We start from the raw sequence: 21371 nt of genomic DNA, 5'->3' as shown, positions 1-21371 counted from the left end.
ACAGTCAGCTAAAAAAACTTGTATCAAATATGAAAATTTTGGCATACTTTTTCTTCCAGTGCACCTGGAAGTGCTGGGAGAAGTCGCCGCACGTGCAGCACTACACGCACCACCCGAAGGAGTACCTGGCCGCCCTGTACGAGCACCTCGACAAGTACGGGCTCGTCTCGCAGCCCGAGAAGATGCGCATGCGGTTATAACTCGAGGGAAACTCGACCTTGTGTCCAGGGAATAACGTCTAGGCTAAAAACATGACATGTTTAGTCGACGTCGAAGATAATAAGAGTTTCCGCGCTCGAGTTTTTCACTATACTTCGTTTTTTTTAGCATTAGAAATTAGGTAAACAATCTTGATGTGTCTTTTAATTGAAAAACACATTGTATAAATAAGTTACGGCAAATACGTAACAATTATGAATCTAATACGATCACTTATATTCTGCTGCTTTCATAAGTAATAGTTATTGATTTTTAAAAAGCGTTTTTCAATTAAAAGACATGCCAAGATCGCTTATCTTCTTTCAAGTTCTTTCTAATGCTAAAAAAACGAACTATAGATGACAGCACCGTGGCGAGAGGTCTAGCTGTCATATCCACCAATCATGTTTAACCATGTTGTTCTTTATTGGTGGATTTTGACAGCAGCTGTCGTCACGGTGCTGCCATCTAGTGAAAATCTCGATAGCGAAAACCCTCATTCGTCAGGGGACAACCAAATCTTATTTACTATACTAGTGACCCGCCCCGGCTTCCCACGGGTTACATAAAACCTTAAACAAGTGCGAGTCGGACTCGCGCACGAAGGGTTCCGTACCATAATGCGAAAAAAAAGCAAAAAAAAAACGGTCACCCATCCAAGTACTGACCACTCCCGACGTTGCTTAACTTTGGTCAAAAATCACGTTGTATGGGAGCCCCATTTAAATCTTTATTTTATTCTGTTTTTAGTATTTGTTGTTATAGCGGCAACAGAAATACATCATCTGTGAAAATTTCAACTGTCTAGCTATCACGGTTCGTGAGATACAGCCTGGTGACAGACAGACGGACGGACGGACGGACGGACAGCGAAGTCTTAGTAATAGGGTCCCGTTTTACCCTTTGGGTACGGAACCATAAAAATTATATACCTAAACCTGCCTCAAGAATCACTAGTGATAGGTGAAAACCGCATCATGAAAATCCGTTCAGTATTTTTTGAGTTTATCGCGAATATACAATAATACAGACGCGGCGGGGGACTTTGTTTTATAAGGTGATTGCAAAAAAATAGCTAAACAAAAATCAACCTTGTTTTATTACTAGTACGATTCACTATAGCTTAGACTTAGAGTTGTAGTAATTATGAATTTTTGTTGTCACCTGACGATTATGTTTACACTTGTGCACCTTAGGCCCACTTGCACCATTCCACTAACCCGGGGTTAAGCGGTTAAACCGTTAACCTAGTGTCAAACTGTACTGGTAACCATGGTAACTCCAGGTTTAACCGGTTAACCCCGGGCAAATGGAATGGTGCAAGTGGGCCTTACTGATTTACAATAACACTACCATTTTTGTAGAAAGTTCACAGAGGACGTTACTATAGTGTAAATGTTTTAAAGATGTGTATATCATATTTTCTGGACATAATGTGTATAAGGGTGGTATTCCACCTGTCCAATTTCTTTGTCCAACGTGTATTGCCTCTCACATTTTGCTTTAATGAGAGAGTGAGACGCACTGACATTGGACAAAGATATTGGACAGGTGGAATCATTTTATTAATTATCGACTCTTCTTTTGATTTATGAGTCCAGGCCCCAATTTCACATCGGTGACAGGTGCGACGAATTGTAAAATCACTGTTGCTGACGTCACAGGCTTCCATGGGCTACGATTACCACTTACCATCGGGCGGGCCGTGTTCCTGTTTGCCACCATCATTGTATTATTTAAAAAAACTTTATTATATCGGAAAAAAACAGATATTTCTCCTGCGAAGTTTCTGATAATTGTCAAAGATTTAGAAGAATTGTAGGTAATTCTTGACAGGTAATGAGTTATCCCACCAAAAACATAAATGTAAAAAAGGAGAGCCAAGTTCAATACAAAAATTATGCTTGGCTGTGGGGCTCGCCGCAAAAAGAATGGAGATCTAAATGAGTGCCCCTGCCAAGTTCTATGCAAAATCCAAATATGTATTTATAGGAACTAAATAACATTATAAACAAGTATTAAACTCTATTTCTTTGCTTTATTGGATACCTATAACAATTGCTGTTATTTAAAAAAATGTGAGATCTTAAAGTAGGTTAGATTTGACTTGGCCAGTTTTCATTATATCAATCATTTTATATATATTGTAATTCTGATAAAACCTGGCCAAGCCAAATCTAACCTACTTTAAGATCTCACATTTTTTTAAATAACAGCAATTGTTATAGGTATCCAATAAAGCAAAGAAATAGAGTTTAATACTTGTTTATAATGTTATTTAGTTCCTATAAATACATATTTGGATTTTGCATAGAACTTGGCAGGGGCACTCATTTAGATCTCCATTCTTTTTGCGGCGAGCCCCACAGCCAAGCATAATTTTTGTATTGAACTTGGCTCTCCTTTTTTACATTTATGTCTTTGGTGGGATATCAATACTTTTTGTAAAGAAAACTAGGCAGGTATTGAGATTTAATGTTTTTTCTTGTGTTTCCGCTGTATGGTTTTTACTTCTGTTCTTTGTATAATTATGTGGTACCGCGCGCCGCCGACGACACACCGTTGGCCGGTTGTTTAGAGCGTATTACAAGTTTTTTGTATGGGGCACCACTTATTTTTTGACTAAACTTTATTTTAATATTAGCAAATATAATAATACATATATTGGGGTAGTTTCAAATATCTGCTTGTAACGGTTCCAACGCTACAATAAAAAAATATTTTTTTGTATGGGGACCCCCCCTATTTTTTAACTTTTTTTTATTTTTAGATTTTTTCCTACGCTTACACACAATAACCGAGCTGGATTCCAAATTTCATCCTTCTAGGTCATCTGGAAGTAGGTTAGGTTTAGGTACTTATATCAGTCCCAATAAAAAATGTTTTTTTTTGTATGGGGACCCCCCCTATTTTTAAACTTTATTTTATTTTTAGATTTTTTCCTACGGTTACACACAATAACCGAGCTGGATTCCAAATTTCATCCTTCTAGGTCATCTGGAAGTAGGTTAGGTTTAGGTACTTATATCAGTCCCAATAAAAAATGGTTTTTTGTATGGGGACCCCCCCTATTTTTAAACTTTATTTTATTTTTAGATTTTTTCCTACGGTTACACACAATAACCGAGCTGGATTCCAAATTTCATCCTTCTAGGTCATCTGGAAGTAGGTTAGGTTTAGGTACTTATATGTCAGTCCCAATAAAAAGTGGATTTTTTGTATGGGGACCCCCCCTATTTTTTAACTTTATTTTATTTTTAGATTTTTTCCTACGGTTACACACAATAACCAAGCTGGATTCTAAATTTCATCCTTCTAGGTCATCTGGAAGTAGGTTAGGTTTAGGTACTATAAGTCATAAGTCAGTCTTAAAATTTACGACTTTTTGACCTTCATACCTTTATAACCGTTTGAGCTAGCTTCATGAAATTTGGGCTTCTAGATATCCTTATGGATATAATTAAACACACGTCGTTTTATGTGTTTACGTCAAAGATGTTTTGAGTTATAGAAGGGTCAAAAGTGGCACCAAGTGGTTCGTGTAATATTACACTCGGCGCTGGCTAGCCAGTTCCTTTGCTTGAACTTGGCTTGACACGCTGCCGCGTGTCTAGATATGTCGGAATTTCGTGACAATTGTAGTGTTTCTTGTGACAATTGTCATAAACTTAGCAAGAGTAATATCTGTTTTTTTCGGATATCATGAAGTTTTTTTTAATAATACAATGATGGTGGCAAACAGGAATACGGCCCGCCCGATGGTAAGCGGTAACCGTAGCCCATGGATGCCTGTGACGTCAGCAACAGTGATTTTACAATTCGTCGCACCTGTCACGTTGGTGAAACAGGGGCCTGGCCCATCTTGTGAGCGTACAGTCACAGTCCTAATGAAATAGGAAACAAAATGATTTGCCAATTAAATAAAAAAGACATGGTTAGAGATGAGTTTAACATTTTTTATTGGAATTATTTATGATTTTTTTTATTGGCAATATAATGATGATCTCTAAATTAAATAAAAAATGTATATTGGAAATCGATGTGGACTGTGACAAGAAATAGCGTAGTTTAGTAGTAATAGTAATAAAAACCTTTTGTATTTTGGAGAAGTGACAATTTTAACTAGTTTCTCTTACTAAAAACGATTTAAGGTATATTTCTGACGGCTCAATTCTAAATTATCTATTTTGAAATTTTGTTCCTTAAACATTTTTTGTAAGTAGTTAAATATGATTTAGGGCGATACAGACGGACTGTAATTTGTATGGACTGCTGCCAACTGCAACGTCGGCGTGCAGTTCCCATACAAGTTGCAGTCGGGTTGCAGTCCGTCCGTACCAGCCCTTAGGCCTAATGCAGTAAATGTTAATTCTGACATCGTAAATGCACCTTAAGATTACAAACTTTTAGTGCAATAAGTATATATTATGTTTGACTAAGTTTTCATTAATGTATCCTATTTTTTTTTTCCTACGCCATCTTATTTCTGATAATATAACCTTTCGGACGCCTAAACTTGTAACAAGCTATCCCTAAAATAGGTAGAGCCAGGCTAAACTAACTCTGCAGCGTTTTGGATAGCACCGAGTGTGCAAGTGTTAATTTAATCGTCATACTTTCATAGAAGTTTGACGTTTTTGAAAACGCCGCAAAGTTAGCGTAGCCTGACGCCCCTACATGCCCTACAAGGTACCATTTAGCGATCAAATGGTCAGCGAGTACAATGTAAAATGCGATCAAAAGGCTAATAGGGTAAATCGTCAATTACTGGCCACCGGTTAATAACTGGCCACCCTAAACTAAAAATGAATTCTAATCATCTATAAACTGAATTCATTTTAGTATAACATGTCAATAACTGGCCACATTATAGGTTAAAATTAATTTTAAAATTAATTCTTTTTATTGGTGCATAGAATTCATATTAGTATAAGGTGGCCAGTAATTGACGAATTTATTGTCAGAAAATTATAAATTTATAAGTAGGCTCGTTCGATTTTGCGAATTTATTATTATGGTTGAATTAAAAGGGGTCCTTAACATGAAAAAGAACAGTTTTTATATAAAGTTGGAAGAGCCGGGAATAAAGCTAATGTTATAGAAATGGAATAGATAGTGCCTTAGTGTAAGACTCGATTATATGTAACACTTGCACGGCGTGTTGGATGGCACAATATTCTTTCACTGTACAATTAATAACACTTGCAATTTAATGAATTTTTCTACTCTCATGACCATTTGTACTCAAAAAACTAAGACTCATAGTTTATTTTACTCCTTTTGGATGTTACAATACATATTTGAAGTACAAGCGTGAATGAAATTTGAAAAAAGTTGATATTATCTTAAAACTACCATTGGCTGGAGAAGTATTGTGATAATTTTTTTCCTAGTTTTTGGACTTGACTGATTTTGGTTTTTATTGATTTTCCTATGGCTACGCCGAACTGTTGAAACATTTTGTTTAGGGAGTGTTTTCTCATTATAAGATTTTATATTTACCTTTATATGATTAGTATGTAGACCGTACTGTATGTGCTCCTTAGAAGTATTTGATAAATAAAGAAACTTTAAAATTTATTGTAACTTTCATTGTGACCCTTAAGCATAGGGTGGTATTCTTCCTATCCAATTTCTTTGTCCAATGTGTATCGCGTCTCACATTTTGCTTAATGATAGAGTGAGACGCACTGGCATCGGACAGGTGGAATACCACCCATAGGAAAAATAATCAAAAGTTATATTTTCGATACAGTTAAGTTTCATGGGTAATTTTTATGGTAGATGGCGCCACTTAACGTTTATAAATCCAGAATAAAAAATTTTTTGTTAAAAACTAGTTTATTATGATTATGATACATCTTAAATTTTCACATCAAAACAGCGCAGCGCCATCTAGTGAGTTTTGTGAGTATCAAAAATAAAGTTTGCTGAATATTGCATGCAAGTTCTTAAACCGTCTAGATGGGGCTTTACGTAGATCTCTTTAAGGTTTCCCCAGATATATCGCCGCGGAATGGGCAAAAGCCGGTAAGAAAATGCTTTATGTCTGCGCAATAAGAGCGAAAAATTGGTCTTCGGCTCGGCTCGCATTGGCCGGCGCCAGCCCACGTGCCGACGCTTTTTCGCTTTTATTGCGCAGGCTTTAGGTTTTTCCTATCGGCTTCTGCCGATTCCGCGTCGATATATCTGGAGACCCTTATTCGGGATTACAGTGTCTTTAATAAAAGAAACGCATAATACATAACATAATTTATTAAAACAGCTCATCTAATATTTTTAGCGTTCCTATTGGGCCGCCTCCTCTTCTTATCCGGGTTCTTATTGATCCTCTGTTTGGGCTGTTTCACCCTCTCCCTCGCCGCCATCTTTAACTTCCAATTCCCCCCCTTCTTCTTCTCCATCTTAACCTGTTGTCTATGGATGTCCGCTTGGGTCCGTAGTTTATGGAAACTCCTCATCTTGTGCTGCGCGCCTTCTTTCGCGGTTAACCCTGAGTACTCTGTTTCTTCGTCATCTCGCGGTTTTCTAACGAACTTTCCAGGTTCATTTTGATTTTGTTTTCCCCTTTTGTTAAAACCATTATTTTTAGGCTCATTTTGATTATCATTTTTGCCTGGTTTTTTCTCGAATCGTCCTTTCTTGACGTAGCTCTCGTCTGGTTGTGAGGGGTGTTTCCGTTTCCTGTTTCTCCTTTTGTGTTGGTCTTCTTTATTTGCTAGAGGATTGTTGGCGATGGATTTCTCGAGCCGCTTCTTTCTGGCGTTCAGGGCGGTTCGGTCCTCGATCGAGAATGATACTATTGGTCTCTGAAAAAATAAAACATGGTTAAATATCATTACAAAATAAATACTAAACAATGGAGGTCTGTGTATGGTCGCGTTCAATATCTTTAAAAGCTCAAAGCTAACGTTCCAAAAACAATTATATTCACGCGACCGTATTGTCAGTGTCTTAGGCACTGGTCCCACCGCGAGCTAGTAAGCTATGAGCTATCGGCTATAAACACGAACAAAAGATAAGCACTCCCGTGTAAATAAAAGAGACACGGCGATATTTATAGCTCACCGCTGGGCGAGTAACTATAGCCGATAGCTCATAGCTTACTAGCTCGCGGTGGGACCAGTGCCTTACGGTGGTATTCCACTTGTCCAATGTGCATCTGTCAATGCCACTCTCTATTCACTCATATTGGACAGGTGGAATTAAGGGCGTGTAAATATATTTTTTGAAGGTGTTTTGTTCCTACACGCTTACAATAGATGGCGCTATCGACAACGATTATTGTATTATGGCGTTATTTATAAAAATTATAAACGCAATACAAGCCTGAATTATCTATTAATCTATTGTCTTTATCATTTTGACTTATGTATTTGTAAGAATGGAATAAAACATAAATTAACCAATTGGGGCTTATTCAGTTCAGTAGTCTTTGTAGTAGGTACAGGGTGATTGTACGGCGTTTTACGACACTTTTTGTCATTATTAACTTCAACAGCAAATATTATTAAAAGAAACGATGCGTAAAGCAGCCGAGTCTGACTCCTTAATTATTTAGATCAATTTAGTTGTGTTATTGTTTTCCAATGTCTGACAACAGATGTCGCTAGTAGGTACGTGAAGTAGGTAAGTGTACGAACGTTATTCCTGTCGAATATGTCGGGGTTGTTGTTCAGTTTGCGCAGGCAGGCCAGCGCGTCCTCGTGCCGCGTGAACATCACGAACCCGTACCCCTTCGACCTGCCAACACACAAAATAGTTTGTATAAATTAATAATATGCATTAGTATAGTTTTAAGTACCAGTATTGAGTCTCGAGCACAGAATAAATAATAGTACTAGGTACGGAAGACTCACTCTCTAACAAAACGCGTCTGTTACGATCAGCACAGATATGGCCGCTAGGTGGCGACAGCGCCACGCGCGGCTTATGGCTAACCACCAAAAATTGGTGTGGAACGGATGTGCTTGTAGCTACCTGTTGTAAAGCGACGAAATCGCGGAGTGAGCCACGCCTGTCTCGAGCGAGCGAATGATTGCATAACAGAATCACACCCGATTCACAATTTAGCATCTCGTGCCTACTGAGACAACCTCTTTACAACCAATGCAAAATAGTTATTTACGAATCAGTGCGGAAAGTAGGATTTCGAATTATTTATCGCACGTGTATCTTACAGCATTTTACAGTACATTACATATGGCAATTTCAACTTCCGACATAGGCACGAAAAGTGCAGTGCTACAAAAAAGTAGCCCCATATGTACTGTAAATGTGATTTTTACAATGGAATTAAAGTATAAACCAATATAAGCTCACGGATGCTTCCCGTCGCTGCCCACTAGCGCCCTGAGGTCGCGCATGACGCGGCACTCGGTCACGACGGCCTGTTTCCCCGACGCGGACACGCAGATGCGGCGGAGGCGGGCGTCGTCCGTGTTGGCGGGCAGGTTCGATACCACCAGACGGTAGCGGGATACGAATCTGGAGATTTGAGGTTCAATTTAATGTCATGTCAAGTAATATATTATAGGGTAAACAACGTGAATATAAATGGGCCGAATATTTGGTAATTATTCGGTATTCAGCATGTTTTTCAATGTTCGTATTAGGCCGAATAGTTCGGTTCAAACTGCCGAATATTTACCGAATAAACAAATTTTATTTAAGGGCTGCTCGTAGTATAGCCACCAAGTGGATGCCGCAAAAGAAGCGCGGACGTGGCAGGCCCAGACGGAGATGGCGGGACGACTTAGACGCCTTCATCAGTGGCTGGCCGGAAAAAGACTACAAGGGGAGTTAAGGAAATCAAGGGGAGAGGCCTTTGCCCAGCAGTCGGACACTATAAGGGGCTAATAAAAAAAAATTAAGGGCAATACGTTTTCGACAAAGACCATATTCGGCCTATCTCTAAACGTAAATATTTTAGCGCATTTTGGTTTATTCCCATTAAATTTGTCTCCTCTCCACGTAATCGCCGCCATACATGAGCTAATAATATATGGACACTGATGGGAATGATTTATATGAAAACACCTATTCCCATCTGTTCGCGGCCGGGACAGATGCGATTACACCCACACGCAAAGGATCCTATTACTCTGCGCGTGAGTTGAGTACTTTTTTCAACAGATGGCGCTAGTAGTTGCAATATTTGTGCGGCGGGACACTAAGCAAATTGAGGTTTTTGAGTATCTGTGCCTTGCTGCGTTCACGCGAGTGGTGTGGCCATTTCAGACGCCGAAACACCCACGGATGTCTCCGTACCACAATCACTAGATACAGATACAGATACAGATTTTTTATTGGTAAAAAGGTACATTTTACAAGTCATTCGGTTCTTATAATTAAAAATATGATTAACAATAATAAATTAATCATGCAAATGTTATTAACAATAATAAATACAAATCAATGATCGCTACGCATAGACTCTATGAATTCGTCAATTGAGTAGTAAGCTCTTTCAATGAGTAACAATTTTAGCTTTTTGTTAAATATTGTGTCACTTTTCGACTCCTTTATATAAGTCGGTACTGAGTTATAGAGAGTTGGTCCCATGATATTTAGTGACTTTCGTGATTTCGCGAGCCGGCATTTAGGAGCGAGCAAAATAGGCAACTTGCGGGCAGGGCGACTGCGGGTAGAACCACTGGATTTATACAAGTGGATATTTGTTCTGGCATACATACACGCGGTCAGTATATATATACACGGTAGCGTTAATATTTTGTGCTTTATGAACAGAGATTGTGCAGGATAGTCAACGGGTTTGCCATCAATAATGCGAAGGGCGCGTTTCTGCATTCTAAGCAGTCTATCGCGATCAGCAGCTGTGCCCCAAAGATCAACACCTTGAGAAAGTATTGCATGGAAATATCCGTAATAGGCGGTCTTTAAGTTCTCAATAGATAGACTAGGTGCTATTCGGGACAGCGCAAAACAGGCTGAGGCTAGTCTGTCGCAGGTGGATTGTATGTGCGGGGCCCAAGTTAGTCCAGAATCAATTTGGTATCCTAGGTATTTTACAGTGTCTACTTGTGGGATTTGGGTGTCATTTACTACAATATCAAGTTTATTGGTATTTGTATTTTTTAGTTGAAAATGGACAATATTTGTCTTATCAAGATTAATTAACATGCCATTTGCCACTGAAAATTATTAAGAAGGTGCTGCCCCCTAGCCGGTTCGGAAGGTCTACCATCTTGTGGCCTGAAGTGGAAACTTGAACACTTCGCGCCAATTAACAGAGACAGTCTTTTTGGTGGCAAGAGATCCTCTTCAGATACTAGTATAGCTTCGTAAGTCACTGCGTACTAGTACAACTACAAAATTAAATTCGAGTTATTAACTCTTACAGAATAAAAGAAAGTTCCAAATTTAAAAGCTCAAAAATTGGCTTGGGTCTTAAAGCTAGGTCAAATGGAGTCTATATAAATGTAATAATGTTCCGTTACCTGTTGAGGTTCTTGAGCATCTGCGTCTTGCTGCGCTCTAGCGCGAGTCGCTTCGCCATGTCGGACGCGGAGACGCCCACCGCCGCCTTCGTGCCCGCCACGATCACTGGAGAAACAGACAACAGTTGCATTAAATGTCAAATTTTGACATTCAGTTGCCACAATGCATGGTGGCGTATAGCGCCATCTAGAAGGTTTTTGGTAAGAGTCTGCCCTTGCAAATAGGTATAGCCTCTGTATACAGGGTCTCTGTGATTTTTTCAAGGCATTTTGCGTTTGATAAAAGGGGTAAAAATTTATATGAAAACTACAACTTTGTGTTAGCCCGTCTCTTAAGACTACATCTCGCTATACTGTATGCAATATTATTTGCGTTATTTGACACATTGTGACTGACGTATATAGAGATGTAACTAACCCAAATCGATTGTCACAGCAAGCGATTACGATTGGATGCCACGTAGACTGAGGTATCGAATTGTGACGTATAATGAATTTTTATTTGAGATTTAAATAAAGCTAGAATTATATGGTTTTCCCGTAAGGTAAATGCATTTAATACACCGACCGAGTAGGTCGCACCCATCGTCAAAATCTAAACTAACTGGGGATCTATTTTAAAGTTTATTTATGTTATTTCTGTGTCAAATTTGTTGTCTGTTAGGTGACGATAAATATATCCATATTTACAGTTAATTATCCACCTTTTCCTTACTTTTATTAAAAGAAAAATGAAAAATTCATATCGATTTACTTAGACTACTACCGATTCATAACGGTGGTGTCCGGCCAACCATAAAATTAAAAAAAAAAAAGACGTAGAACGTAAACGTTCGCAGTGCATTTGTTTTCCTTTGTGATTACGATGTGCAAGACATTTTACGTTGTATTGCTGTTGTGAGTGACAGATGTCAAATAACGCAAATAATATTGCATACAGTATAGGCTGTTTGGATTCACGTGTAACAATGATAACTATTCACCTTCGAACTCGCGATCTAGGTATTTTTATTCGTTACACGAAACAATAAAGTGTACAAGCGATCGCGATGTAACTTTTCAACAATTAAAAAATTACCTTAGTGACCTATTTCATTCCTCGCTTCTTGGTCTTGCCGACTGAAAATTCATTTTAAAATTTCACAGTTGATTCTCTGAGAAATTATAGACTCTTTTAGGGCTCATTTAGACGGCGCGCGAACTCGTATACGATTTTAGTTATATTGCGTACCATTGAGGTGACCAATCAAATAACGCAATGTAATGAAACTCGCATGCAAGTTCTCGCACCGTCTAAATGAACCCTTAGTTGAGATTAAAAGACGTTTTAATTACATCAAAATATTTGCAGAATAAAAAAAACCTTAATTAAATAGACTTACCTCCTTCTTTAACCAAGTAAAGATTCCGATTGTCCTTGGGCTGTTTGGAGGCCTTCTGCAGGCTCTCCCGCTTGAGCGCGGGCCGGGGCTGCAGCACCTGCCCCTCCAGGCGCAGCGCGTCTGCTGGGAGAGCGAGGAAAGATTTTGCGTCCTCTTCTTTCTGCAAAAATAATAGAAAATGTTATAAAAATAAAAAGTTAGACTAGCACTAATATGTTACACAATGAAGGCCGCAAAAATATCTGGACACAATCTTATTTGTAGAACCATAAGAGCGTGTCCATATACAGTATGTATCAGAACGAAAGGCCAAGGAAGAGACCCATTAATGTTTAGACCATACTGAGCAACTTTTACTATGGGACCAACCACAAAAACGCGGAAAAAAAATTGTCTCTCCCATAGAAAATTTCAACATCAGGTCAGCAAAATGTACGAAACATCCAATTTTTTTTCCGCGTTTTCGGGGTAGGTCCCATAGTAAAAAATGCTCAGTATGACCTAAACATTAATGGGTCTCTTTCTTTGCCTTTCGTTCTGATACATATTGTATTTTTGCGGCCTTCGGACTCCTCGGAGAGTAACATTATTATTGCAGGTGACTGTACACTGTACATTACGATACAACTTCGAAAAATAGGAAATTCGTAACGAGTGGCGATAAATTAAAACACAACCGAAGAGAGTGTTTTAAATCGACACGAGTTGCGAATTACCTATTCACACATGTATCTTACGTTTTACAGTACATATTATCCCACCAAAAACATAAATGTAAAAAAGGAGAGCCAAGTTCAATACAAAAATTATGCTTGGCTGTGGGGCTCGCCGCAAAAAGAATGGAGATCTAAATGAGTGCCACTGCCAAGTTCTATGCAAAATCCAAATATGTATTTATAGGAACAAAATAACATTATAAACAAGTATTAAACTCTATTTCTTTGCTTTATTGGATACCTATAACAATTGCTGTTATTTAAAAAAATGTGAGATCTTAAAGTAGGTTAGATTTGACTTGGCCAGTTTTCATTATATCAATCATTTTATATATATTGTAATTCTGATAAAACCTGGCCACGCCAAATCTAACCTACTTTAAGATCTCACATTTTTTTAAATAACAGCAATTGTTATAGGTATCCAATAAAGCAAAGAAATAGAGTTTAATACTTGTTTATAATGTTATTTTGTTCCTATAAATACATATTTGGATTTTGCATAGAACTTGGCAGTGGCACTCATTTAGATCTCCATTCTTTTTGCGGCGAGCCCCACAGCCAAGCATAATTTTTGTATTGAACTTGGCTCTCCTTTTTTACATTTATGTTTTTGGTGGGATATCAATACTTTTTGTAAAGAAAACTAGGCAGGTATTGAGATTTAATGTTTTTTCTTGTGTTTCCGCTGTATGGTTTTTACTTCTGTTCTTTGTATAATTATGTGGTGCCGCGCGCCGCCGACGACACACCGTTGGCCGGTTGTTTAGAGCGTATTACAAGTTTTTTGTATGGGGACACCACTTATTTTTTGACTAAACTTTATTTTAATATAGCAAATATAATAATACATATATTGGGGTAGTTTCAAATATCTGCTTGTAACGGTTCCAACGCTACAGTAAAAAAATATTTTTTTGTATGGGGACCCCCCCTATTTTTTAACTTTTTTTTATTTTTAGATTTTTTCCTACGGTTACACACAATAACCGAGCTGGATTCCAAATTTCATCCTTCTAGGTCATCTGGAAGTAGGTTAGGTTTAGGTACTTATATGTCAGTCCCAATAAAAAGTGGTTTTTTTGTATGGGGACCCCCCCTATTTTTTAACTTTATTTTATTTTTAGATTTTTTCCTACGGTTACACACAATAACCAAGCTGGATTCCAAATTTCATCCTTCTAGGTCATCTGGAAGTAGGTTAGGTTTAGGTACTATAAGTCATAAGTCAGTCTTAAAATTTACGACTTTTTGACCTTCATATCTTTATAACCGTTTGAGCTAGCTTCATGAAATTTGGGCTTCTAGATATCCTTATGGATATAATTAAACACACGTAGTTTTATGTGTTTACGTCAAAGATGTTTTGAGTTATAGAAGGGTCAAAAGTGGCACCAAGTGGTTCGTGTAATATTACACTCTGCGCTGGCTAGCCAGTTCCTTTGCTTGAACTTGGCTTGACACGCTGAGATTATGGCCCTTTAAATTTTCGCTTTTGACAAACGATGGTGAACAAACAAAAATTGCGTAATGTGCTTATTATCGCACTAGTGCATGTGTAATGTAAACGAATTTTTTTAAATATTTTTGAGGCCTTTACGGCCATTCAAAAATTGCCATAGCGGACGGTATTTCACGTCCACACGGCGGGGTATTGGTAAAGTTTTCAACTAGCAATAATCGCACCTCGGATTAACCTCATTGGTTACGATATTGCCTCTGCGCAAAGTTAACTCGACACCAGTAAGGAGGGCGCGTCATGAAACTACGGCGCACTAACGATAGCGAGATCTATCTCGACCCCAGCGCCATCTAGCGACAAATGTTGGAACTAATTTATATACACAAATGGGGGCGTGATTACATCCCTTGGATAATTTGTACATAGTTACATATTATTAAAGCTTTATTTTACTAATTTTATTACATTTCCAGGCAAGTTTCAAAGGCAAGATTTGTGAAATAAGTGTCTGGAAGAGATCGCTTTAGCAATTCGAATCTAAGTTTTTTTGGTGAAACTAGAGTTTTAGGTAGATATTTTACACCATGGGCACACAGAAACAAACTTTTTTGCAGTCTTTAGGATGTCCGTATACATTTATAACGTTTGCTTGACAGTTATTAGGAGTCATTCTAAATTTGAAGAAACTTTAAAACGGGTTTGCGAACTGTCATTATTTGGACAAGATATTTTACTGTAGGCATTCAGAGGAACTATTTTGTCTCTGTTTTCTTATTAGTTTTTTTAAAGTAGGTATATATCTATATACGTATAAGTAGTAGTAAGATCGAAATTACCTCAAACTTGACGACGCCAGAGCCTTTCGAGTGCTCGGTCATCTTGTCCACGCAGACTAGGGCGTATTGCACGGGTCCCGTGTTCTGAACGAACGCCCGTAGCTGGTCGTTGTCCACGCTGAACGTATTGTTCGTTATGAACGTGCGACCGTCCTCTGCAGTAACTAGGCTTTATTATATAGATGATAAGGTCTACATTACCTCAAATTTAACGAAGCCAGAGCCTTTAGAGTGCTCGGTCATCTTGTCCACACAGACTAAGTAGGGCGTATTGCACGGGGCCCGTGTTCTGAACAAACGCTCGTAGCTGCTCGTTGTCCACGCTGAACGGGATGTTCGTTATGAACGTGCCACCGTCCTCTGCACTAACTAGGCTTTATTTTATAGATGATAAGGTGTACATTACCTCAAACTTGACGAAGCCAGAGCCTTTAGAGTGCTCGGTCATCTTGTCCACACAGACAAGGGCGTATTGCACGGGTCCCGTGTTCTCGACGAACGCTCGTAGCTGCTCGTTGTCCACGCTGAACGGGATGTTCGTTATGAACACCGTGCGGCCGTCCTCGGCGTCGTTAAGCTTTATTCTGGAAATGTTTTAAGACTAGATGAATATAATTAAGATACATTTATTGATAAAATTGTACAAATTTTACACGTCAATTCAATGTGGATTCTTTTACCATTATATTTACTATGCTATACAGTGTCAACCATATTATTATAAATAGATTTAAGTATATAGGTAACATTACAATGTTCGCTTTGTCTTCTTAGTTCTATTAAGTACAATTTTAATTATCATGAATACAAATATCAGAGAACATGACACGTCAAAACGATTTGTTACTATGAATTGCTATGAAGTTAGTACGATCGTTTACACTCGCTGAACTGTCCATCGGTGGACCTTATGCCTTTGTAATAAGGTCCACCGATAGGCAGTTAAGAGTGGTGCTGTTTGTATAACAACGCATTTTGAGACGTCACTGAAAGTCCTTCAGTGACGTTATCAGTTTTTGTTATCAGTTTTTATTAATTTTTAAATATGTTCGAAGTAAAATACTGTGAGACACAAATTAAATTAAAAATTAAATAAATTGTACGCCCGAAAAGGGTAAAACTGTTGATACTCACCAAAAAATTTAACTAGTTATACTTCCTGTACCCACACAGTTTATACATGTAATAAATATTTCTGATTCTGATATTATTTTAATGAAAATGTTTAAAACCAGACGCCAGGGTAGCGCCAGAAGGAGCTATAAGCCCTTAAAAATTGCATAATACGAGGGAAAAGTTCACCCCATGCCCCTGTGACCCGGTGGCTGAGCGGTTTTAAGCATCTGCCGCGATTGCAGAGGACGCCGGTTCGGTTCCAGCCTCGCCTGGAAGCCTTAGTCACTTTTTCTTTCGTTTATGACATTTATTACAGTTTATAATTCAAAGAACAAGTTTTTTTGTTATAAATATTATAGGACATTTTTACACAAATTGACTATTAGCCCCATACGATTAAATAGAGGTAAATATTGTCCACCCTGATACTTTGCTGCGACAACTCGCTAACCGAAGTGAACAAGTGCCCAGTCAATGACAATAGTAATGAGATACAATTGGTTGATCATTGTCGTAATTATTGGGACGGACAATAGTAATTAGTCAGTCGGAACCGGACTTCAGCTTTCGGTCAGTAACTCTTGCTTTGCAATTATAATGAGAGCTTGTCTGTGAGAAACTAAAGTGAAGAAATAATACGAATAGTGTCCAGTATATAATAAATAATAAATAAATAAATATTATAGGACATTCTTACACAGATTGATCTTACACGTCCAAAGGCGTTCAGAGGACCATGTGGTGAAGCTTGCCCTAAAACTGCCAACCACTACACGCAACTCAGGCAGACCACCTACCACCTGGTGGACGACGGTTGAAAAAGACCTAAAAGAAGCTCATTTAAATAAAGACGTAGCGCAAGACCGCGCTAATGGAAATTGAGGACAAGGAAGGCCGACCCCAAGTAAATGGGAACAGGTCTAGCAGGAAGAAGAAGATTCTTACACAGATTGACTAAGTCCCACAGTAAGCTCAAGAAGGCTTGTGTTGTGGGTACTCAGACAACGATATATATAACACATAAGTAAATACATAGAAAACAACCATGACTCAGGAACAAATATCTGTATCATCATACAAATAAATGCCCTTACCAGGATTCGAACCTGGGACCATCGGCTTCATAGGCAGGGTCACTACCCACTAGGCCAGACCGGTCGTCTGATTAAAAGCATGTTGGTATTTGTGATTGATTTTGGCAGTAGCTTACCGTTTCCTTTCAGCTATAGTACTGGTCTCACTCTGATTATCCATCTCCTCTTCCTCGGCATCCTCATCATTATCCTCCTCCTCATCATCATCATCATCGTCTTCTTCTTTCTCATCACTGTCATCATCGGCTTCTGAATCCTTTTCATCATCAGACTCCGCGGAATCTTCATCAGACTCACCTGGAAAGTAGAAAATACAAACTTTTAATATGTGAAGATACTTAATTAGTTATTACTACTACACACATTTAGTTACACAATAAAACTCAATACTACTAAATTAAATTTACGGCCATTTCACTGTCCAAAAGACATTAACACCCTGTTTACGCAGAAATATGCATGATAACACTTCACTAAAGCTTTGGTTTCCTAGGAAAGCTGTGCCGTCATATAGCGGCCTTCATGTAGTGGACGCAAAAAGACGGCCGTCTTTACGGTGACCACATGTGGAAAGTTCCACGGCGGCATAACACACCGTCAGCCACCAACGTCAAACGATACGTAGAGGTACCAGGAGAGAAAATGGATGACCTTGATTCAGCTTTAATAATTTACTTGGAGGATGAACTATAATGAGAAGAGGAAAATAATCGTAGTGCAAAATCGTGATACAGAAGGTGCATTTAAGGTTTTAGTAGAAATGGCTTCACCTCTATCAAATAAAACGTTCACGAAACTACTGTCGACACCGTCAAGACGGCCGTCATACAAATGGCGGCACCGCTTTTTGACGTTACGGTTTCAATCACAGCCCTCTAGGAAACCGCGCCATTTGGTTTACATAGATATTGTTCTAGTGACGTCAACTACTATCAATAATGTACTGACTTTTGATCTCCTGCTTGAGTTCGTCGTTGGCGATGTTGATGGGCGGCTTGTCGTCGTCATCGCTGTCCGACTCCTCCTTCTTCACCTCGTCCTCCATCTCGATCTGCTTGCTCACCACGTGCTGCATGTACTTGTCCTTGGCCACTGCCCAGTCCACCGAGATCGGCCGACCTGAAGGTATAATAATGGATTTTTTATTAGTTACTCAATTTTTGTGCTTAGACGTAATTGTAAAGGGGTGTGACACTTTCATTGTAGATTTAGAGATATACGAAATTTTAGTAGAAACTACTAACAATTTCGATGAAAGCTAGGTTTTATATGTGGGAAAACGCGCATCTTAGAGTTTTTATATGTTTTCTGAGCAAAGCTCGGTCTCCCAGATATTAAGTAAATTATTTGCCTAACATACCTACCACATTGGAACTATAAGAAAAAAGAAGATTAATTCAAAAGGAGGTTTTTTCATAATTTGATATTGTTATTGCAGGAAAAAAATCTATGCGATATGAGGTGAAACCCCACATCATCTCCCAAAAGATATTGGGCGAGTTTTAGGTCCTCCACAGCGTCGCGCGTGTGCACGGAGCGGGTGAGCAGGTTAACGCAAAATAATATGAGCGCCGCTGATTTTACCTAGAAACTGTACACACGCGCGACGTCGCGGAGGCCCTAACTCATCCAATAAAGTGAGGGATTATCATGCGGGTGCGGGTCATATTTTCTCCACTTTTAAAATTAAACCAATGGTTAATGAAAATAAATGAAATCTGAAATATAAAAAAAATCAACTCACAAAGTGCAAAGTTTGTCAAAATTTTCAGGAGTTATTACTGTGACTTACCTAAGTAAGGCTTCATATTAGTATTCAACAGAGCCTTCTTTGCCATAGGTACATTCTTGAAATGCACAAACGCACAACCCACCAGCTTCCCGTCCGGTTTCTTCAGCAGTTTGACCTCTTGAATAGTGCCGTAGGGCTCAAAGTGCTCCCGGAGTGACTCCTCGGTGGCCTTGAAGGAGACGTTACGGACGATGAGGCGAGCATTGCGGTTTATTCTTGGTTCATTCTTCTTTGCTTTTGAGTCTTCCGATTTTATTTCTATAAGCAACAGTCGTTTTGTTATATTGTAGTACTAGATATATTGGAATTAGAACCCTTACAGTGATAAGTAGTTATTTACAGTGGAAATGTTTTACTGACATCTGAAATGGCTTTTTCTTCTATTATGTATTCTTTCTGTTCTAGTATGTGTTTTGGTCATATAAGGTGCACAATTTTTGGAGCAACCAACATAAATTTATGAAAATGTACCTTTGATATCTAGAGGAATTTTCGGATTAGGTAGTACATCTAGTTAATTATTTAGAATGCAACTGTAAGAATATTAATACAAGGAGAAAACTTTTATTTACCTTGGACATCATCCTTACTGTCATCAGCTGATCCTCCACTGTTTAATCTTTTTTTAGGACCCTTCTCATTTCCTTGTTTCTCTTCTGTGTATTTGTGTTTCGAAACAGCCCACGAAACGAAGATTGGTCGACCTGGAAGAAAGTAAACACAAACATTAAAAATAAACATGAAACTAACTATGTCACTTTTCATCATTTGGGGTCATCCATTAATTACGTCACACGTTTAGGGAGAGGGAGGGGGTCAACAAAATGTGACATATTGTGACATGGGGGAGGGGGGAGACACAAACTTTGTGACGTCACTTTAACTTCATCAGTAACCGAAAATTTATTTAAATTATTTAGTTCGCTGTACATTTAAATAACAAGTATTTAAAACGAAAATAGTTTTTAATCGTTTAATTTTCTTTCCTAAGCAGTTTTGGGTTATAAAATTACTAATATTTATATCGTCAAAAATATTTTGATAAAATATTAATAATACTTAGGTACTTACTTAATTCGATTTGGCGATTCGAGTAGAAAAAATGTGACGTCACACTAGGGGGGGAGGGGTTTGCCAAATGTGACCAAGTGTGACAAGGGGGGGGGGGAGGGGTCAAAAAACCTAGAAATTGGTGTGACGTAATTAATGGATGACCCCTTTATACATATTTCACCTTCCTTTTCTGGCCTCGGTCTAGCCTCGTGCCGCCCAATGTACATTAGGATGTACACTTAGTTTCGATGGAATGTCCATCTTAATTAAAAACAAAGTAGGCAGCATTTCATTTGACTCGAAAATTATTCGTACAAATGAAATTAAACCTAATTGAAAATACAATAAGATTCTAACTTCCTTGGCTATAATTTTGTATGGTGGGCGGCACGAGGCTAGAATAAAAATTATAAGCGACGATATTACGCAATAAAGTTTAACCATAATTCAATTCAAGAGAAAAGATAGGTACCGGTAATATTATTTAAGAAATAAGTAATTATTACCAAGGAAAGGCTTCTTATTTGTGGCTGCTTTAGCTTTATTAGCTTGAGGCACATGTGTAAAGTGCACGAAGCCGCATCCCACCAGCTTGCCGTCGGGTCTTTTCAACAGTTTCACTTCTTCAACAGTTCCATAAGACGCAAAGTGTTCCTTCAGATTTTCCTCCGTAGCCTTAAACGATATGTTCCGGACGATCAGCCTGGCGTTCCTGTTCACGCCGTCCTTGTACTTGGTATTAGAGTTAACGTTACTCTCTTCTTCAGACATTTTTTAAATTTAAATTCACGTGTGCGCAATCAAAACATAACCTAACAATATAAGTATTTAAGGATAATGCGAATTAACTTCGTTATTCTTTTTCGGCAATGTTATTTTTACAACACTTATTTATCACTTGTATTACGATAACGTTTGAATTGCAGTAACTGTACAAAAAATCGATTTTAAAATACGCTTAACATTGCATTTGCAGTCAATGCAGTAAAGCAAGATGTCATCTTATAAAATGACATTGACAGCAAGAAAAAAAAGTGCGTTCAAAACAAAGACATGTCCAAAATGCGTTCACGCGGACGTTCCGTTACCCTATTTTTGTTTGTCATAATGGTCATAATCCTATCAGGGCAAATCAAGGTCACTGGAAAAGTAGGTGAGAGTCAACAACTGAGACTTTCAAATTAATTTTGAATTTTTTACACATTATCATCCCAGGATCACATCAAAGAAAAGGATGAGATCAAGTATAAACTACACGCTTT

General features: G+C 38.3%; 2 protein-coding genes, 1 long non-coding RNA gene and 1 other non-coding gene across 4 annotated transcripts in view; 2 read left to right on the top strand and 2 right to left on the bottom strand.

Moving 5' to 3' along the window:
* LOC134670926 (uncharacterized) overlaps positions 1 to 1914 on the top strand; it is a 42011-nt gene extending 40097 nt beyond the window's left edge. Inside the window, exon 8 of the mRNA XM_063528759.1 lies at positions 60 to 1914. Coding sequence (XP_063384829.1) covers positions 60 to 200 — 141 coding nt within the window. The 3' untranslated portion in view covers positions 201 to 1914. The remainder of the gene's footprint in view (positions 1 to 59) is intronic.
* Positions 1915 to 6435: 4521 nt separating this feature from the next.
* Positions 6436 to 21089, bottom strand: LOC134670904 (RNA-binding protein 28). The gene is made up of 11 exons (XM_063528724.1): positions 20616 to 21089; positions 19629 to 19760; positions 19057 to 19314; positions 18213 to 18383; positions 17381 to 17561; positions 15461 to 15638; positions 12041 to 12200; positions 10659 to 10764; positions 8521 to 8685; positions 7842 to 7941; positions 6436 to 7007 (listed from the first exon to the last, which is right to left on the bottom strand). Exons 1-11 carry the CDS (start codon positions 20878 to 20880, stop codon positions 6465 to 6467), a joined length of 2259 nt encoding a protein of 752 aa, XP_063384794.1. The 5' UTR covers positions 20881 to 21089; the 3' UTR covers positions 6436 to 6464.
* The window catches only part of LOC134670959 (uncharacterized), a 28762-nt gene continuing 20047 nt past the window's right edge, over positions 12657 to 21371 (top strand). The window contains exon 1 of the long non-coding RNA XR_010099155.1: positions 12657 to 12727. This is a non-coding gene — a long non-coding RNA (uncharacterized LOC134670959). The remainder of the gene's footprint in view (positions 12728 to 21371) is intronic.
* On the bottom strand, positions 14349 to 14487 carry LOC134671023 (U4 spliceosomal RNA). Its single transcript, XR_010099163.1, has one exon. It is a non-coding gene; the product is annotated as a U4 spliceosomal RNA (small nuclear RNA).

Source organism: Cydia fagiglandana, chromosome 14 (genome assembly GCF_963556715.1).
Source record: "Cydia fagiglandana chromosome 14, ilCydFagi1.1, whole genome shotgun sequence".
In the NCBI taxonomy this organism is placed as follows: Eukaryota; Metazoa; Arthropoda; class Insecta; order Lepidoptera; family Tortricidae; genus Cydia; species Cydia fagiglandana.
This window is presented reverse-complemented; position numbering and strand designations above follow the sequence as displayed.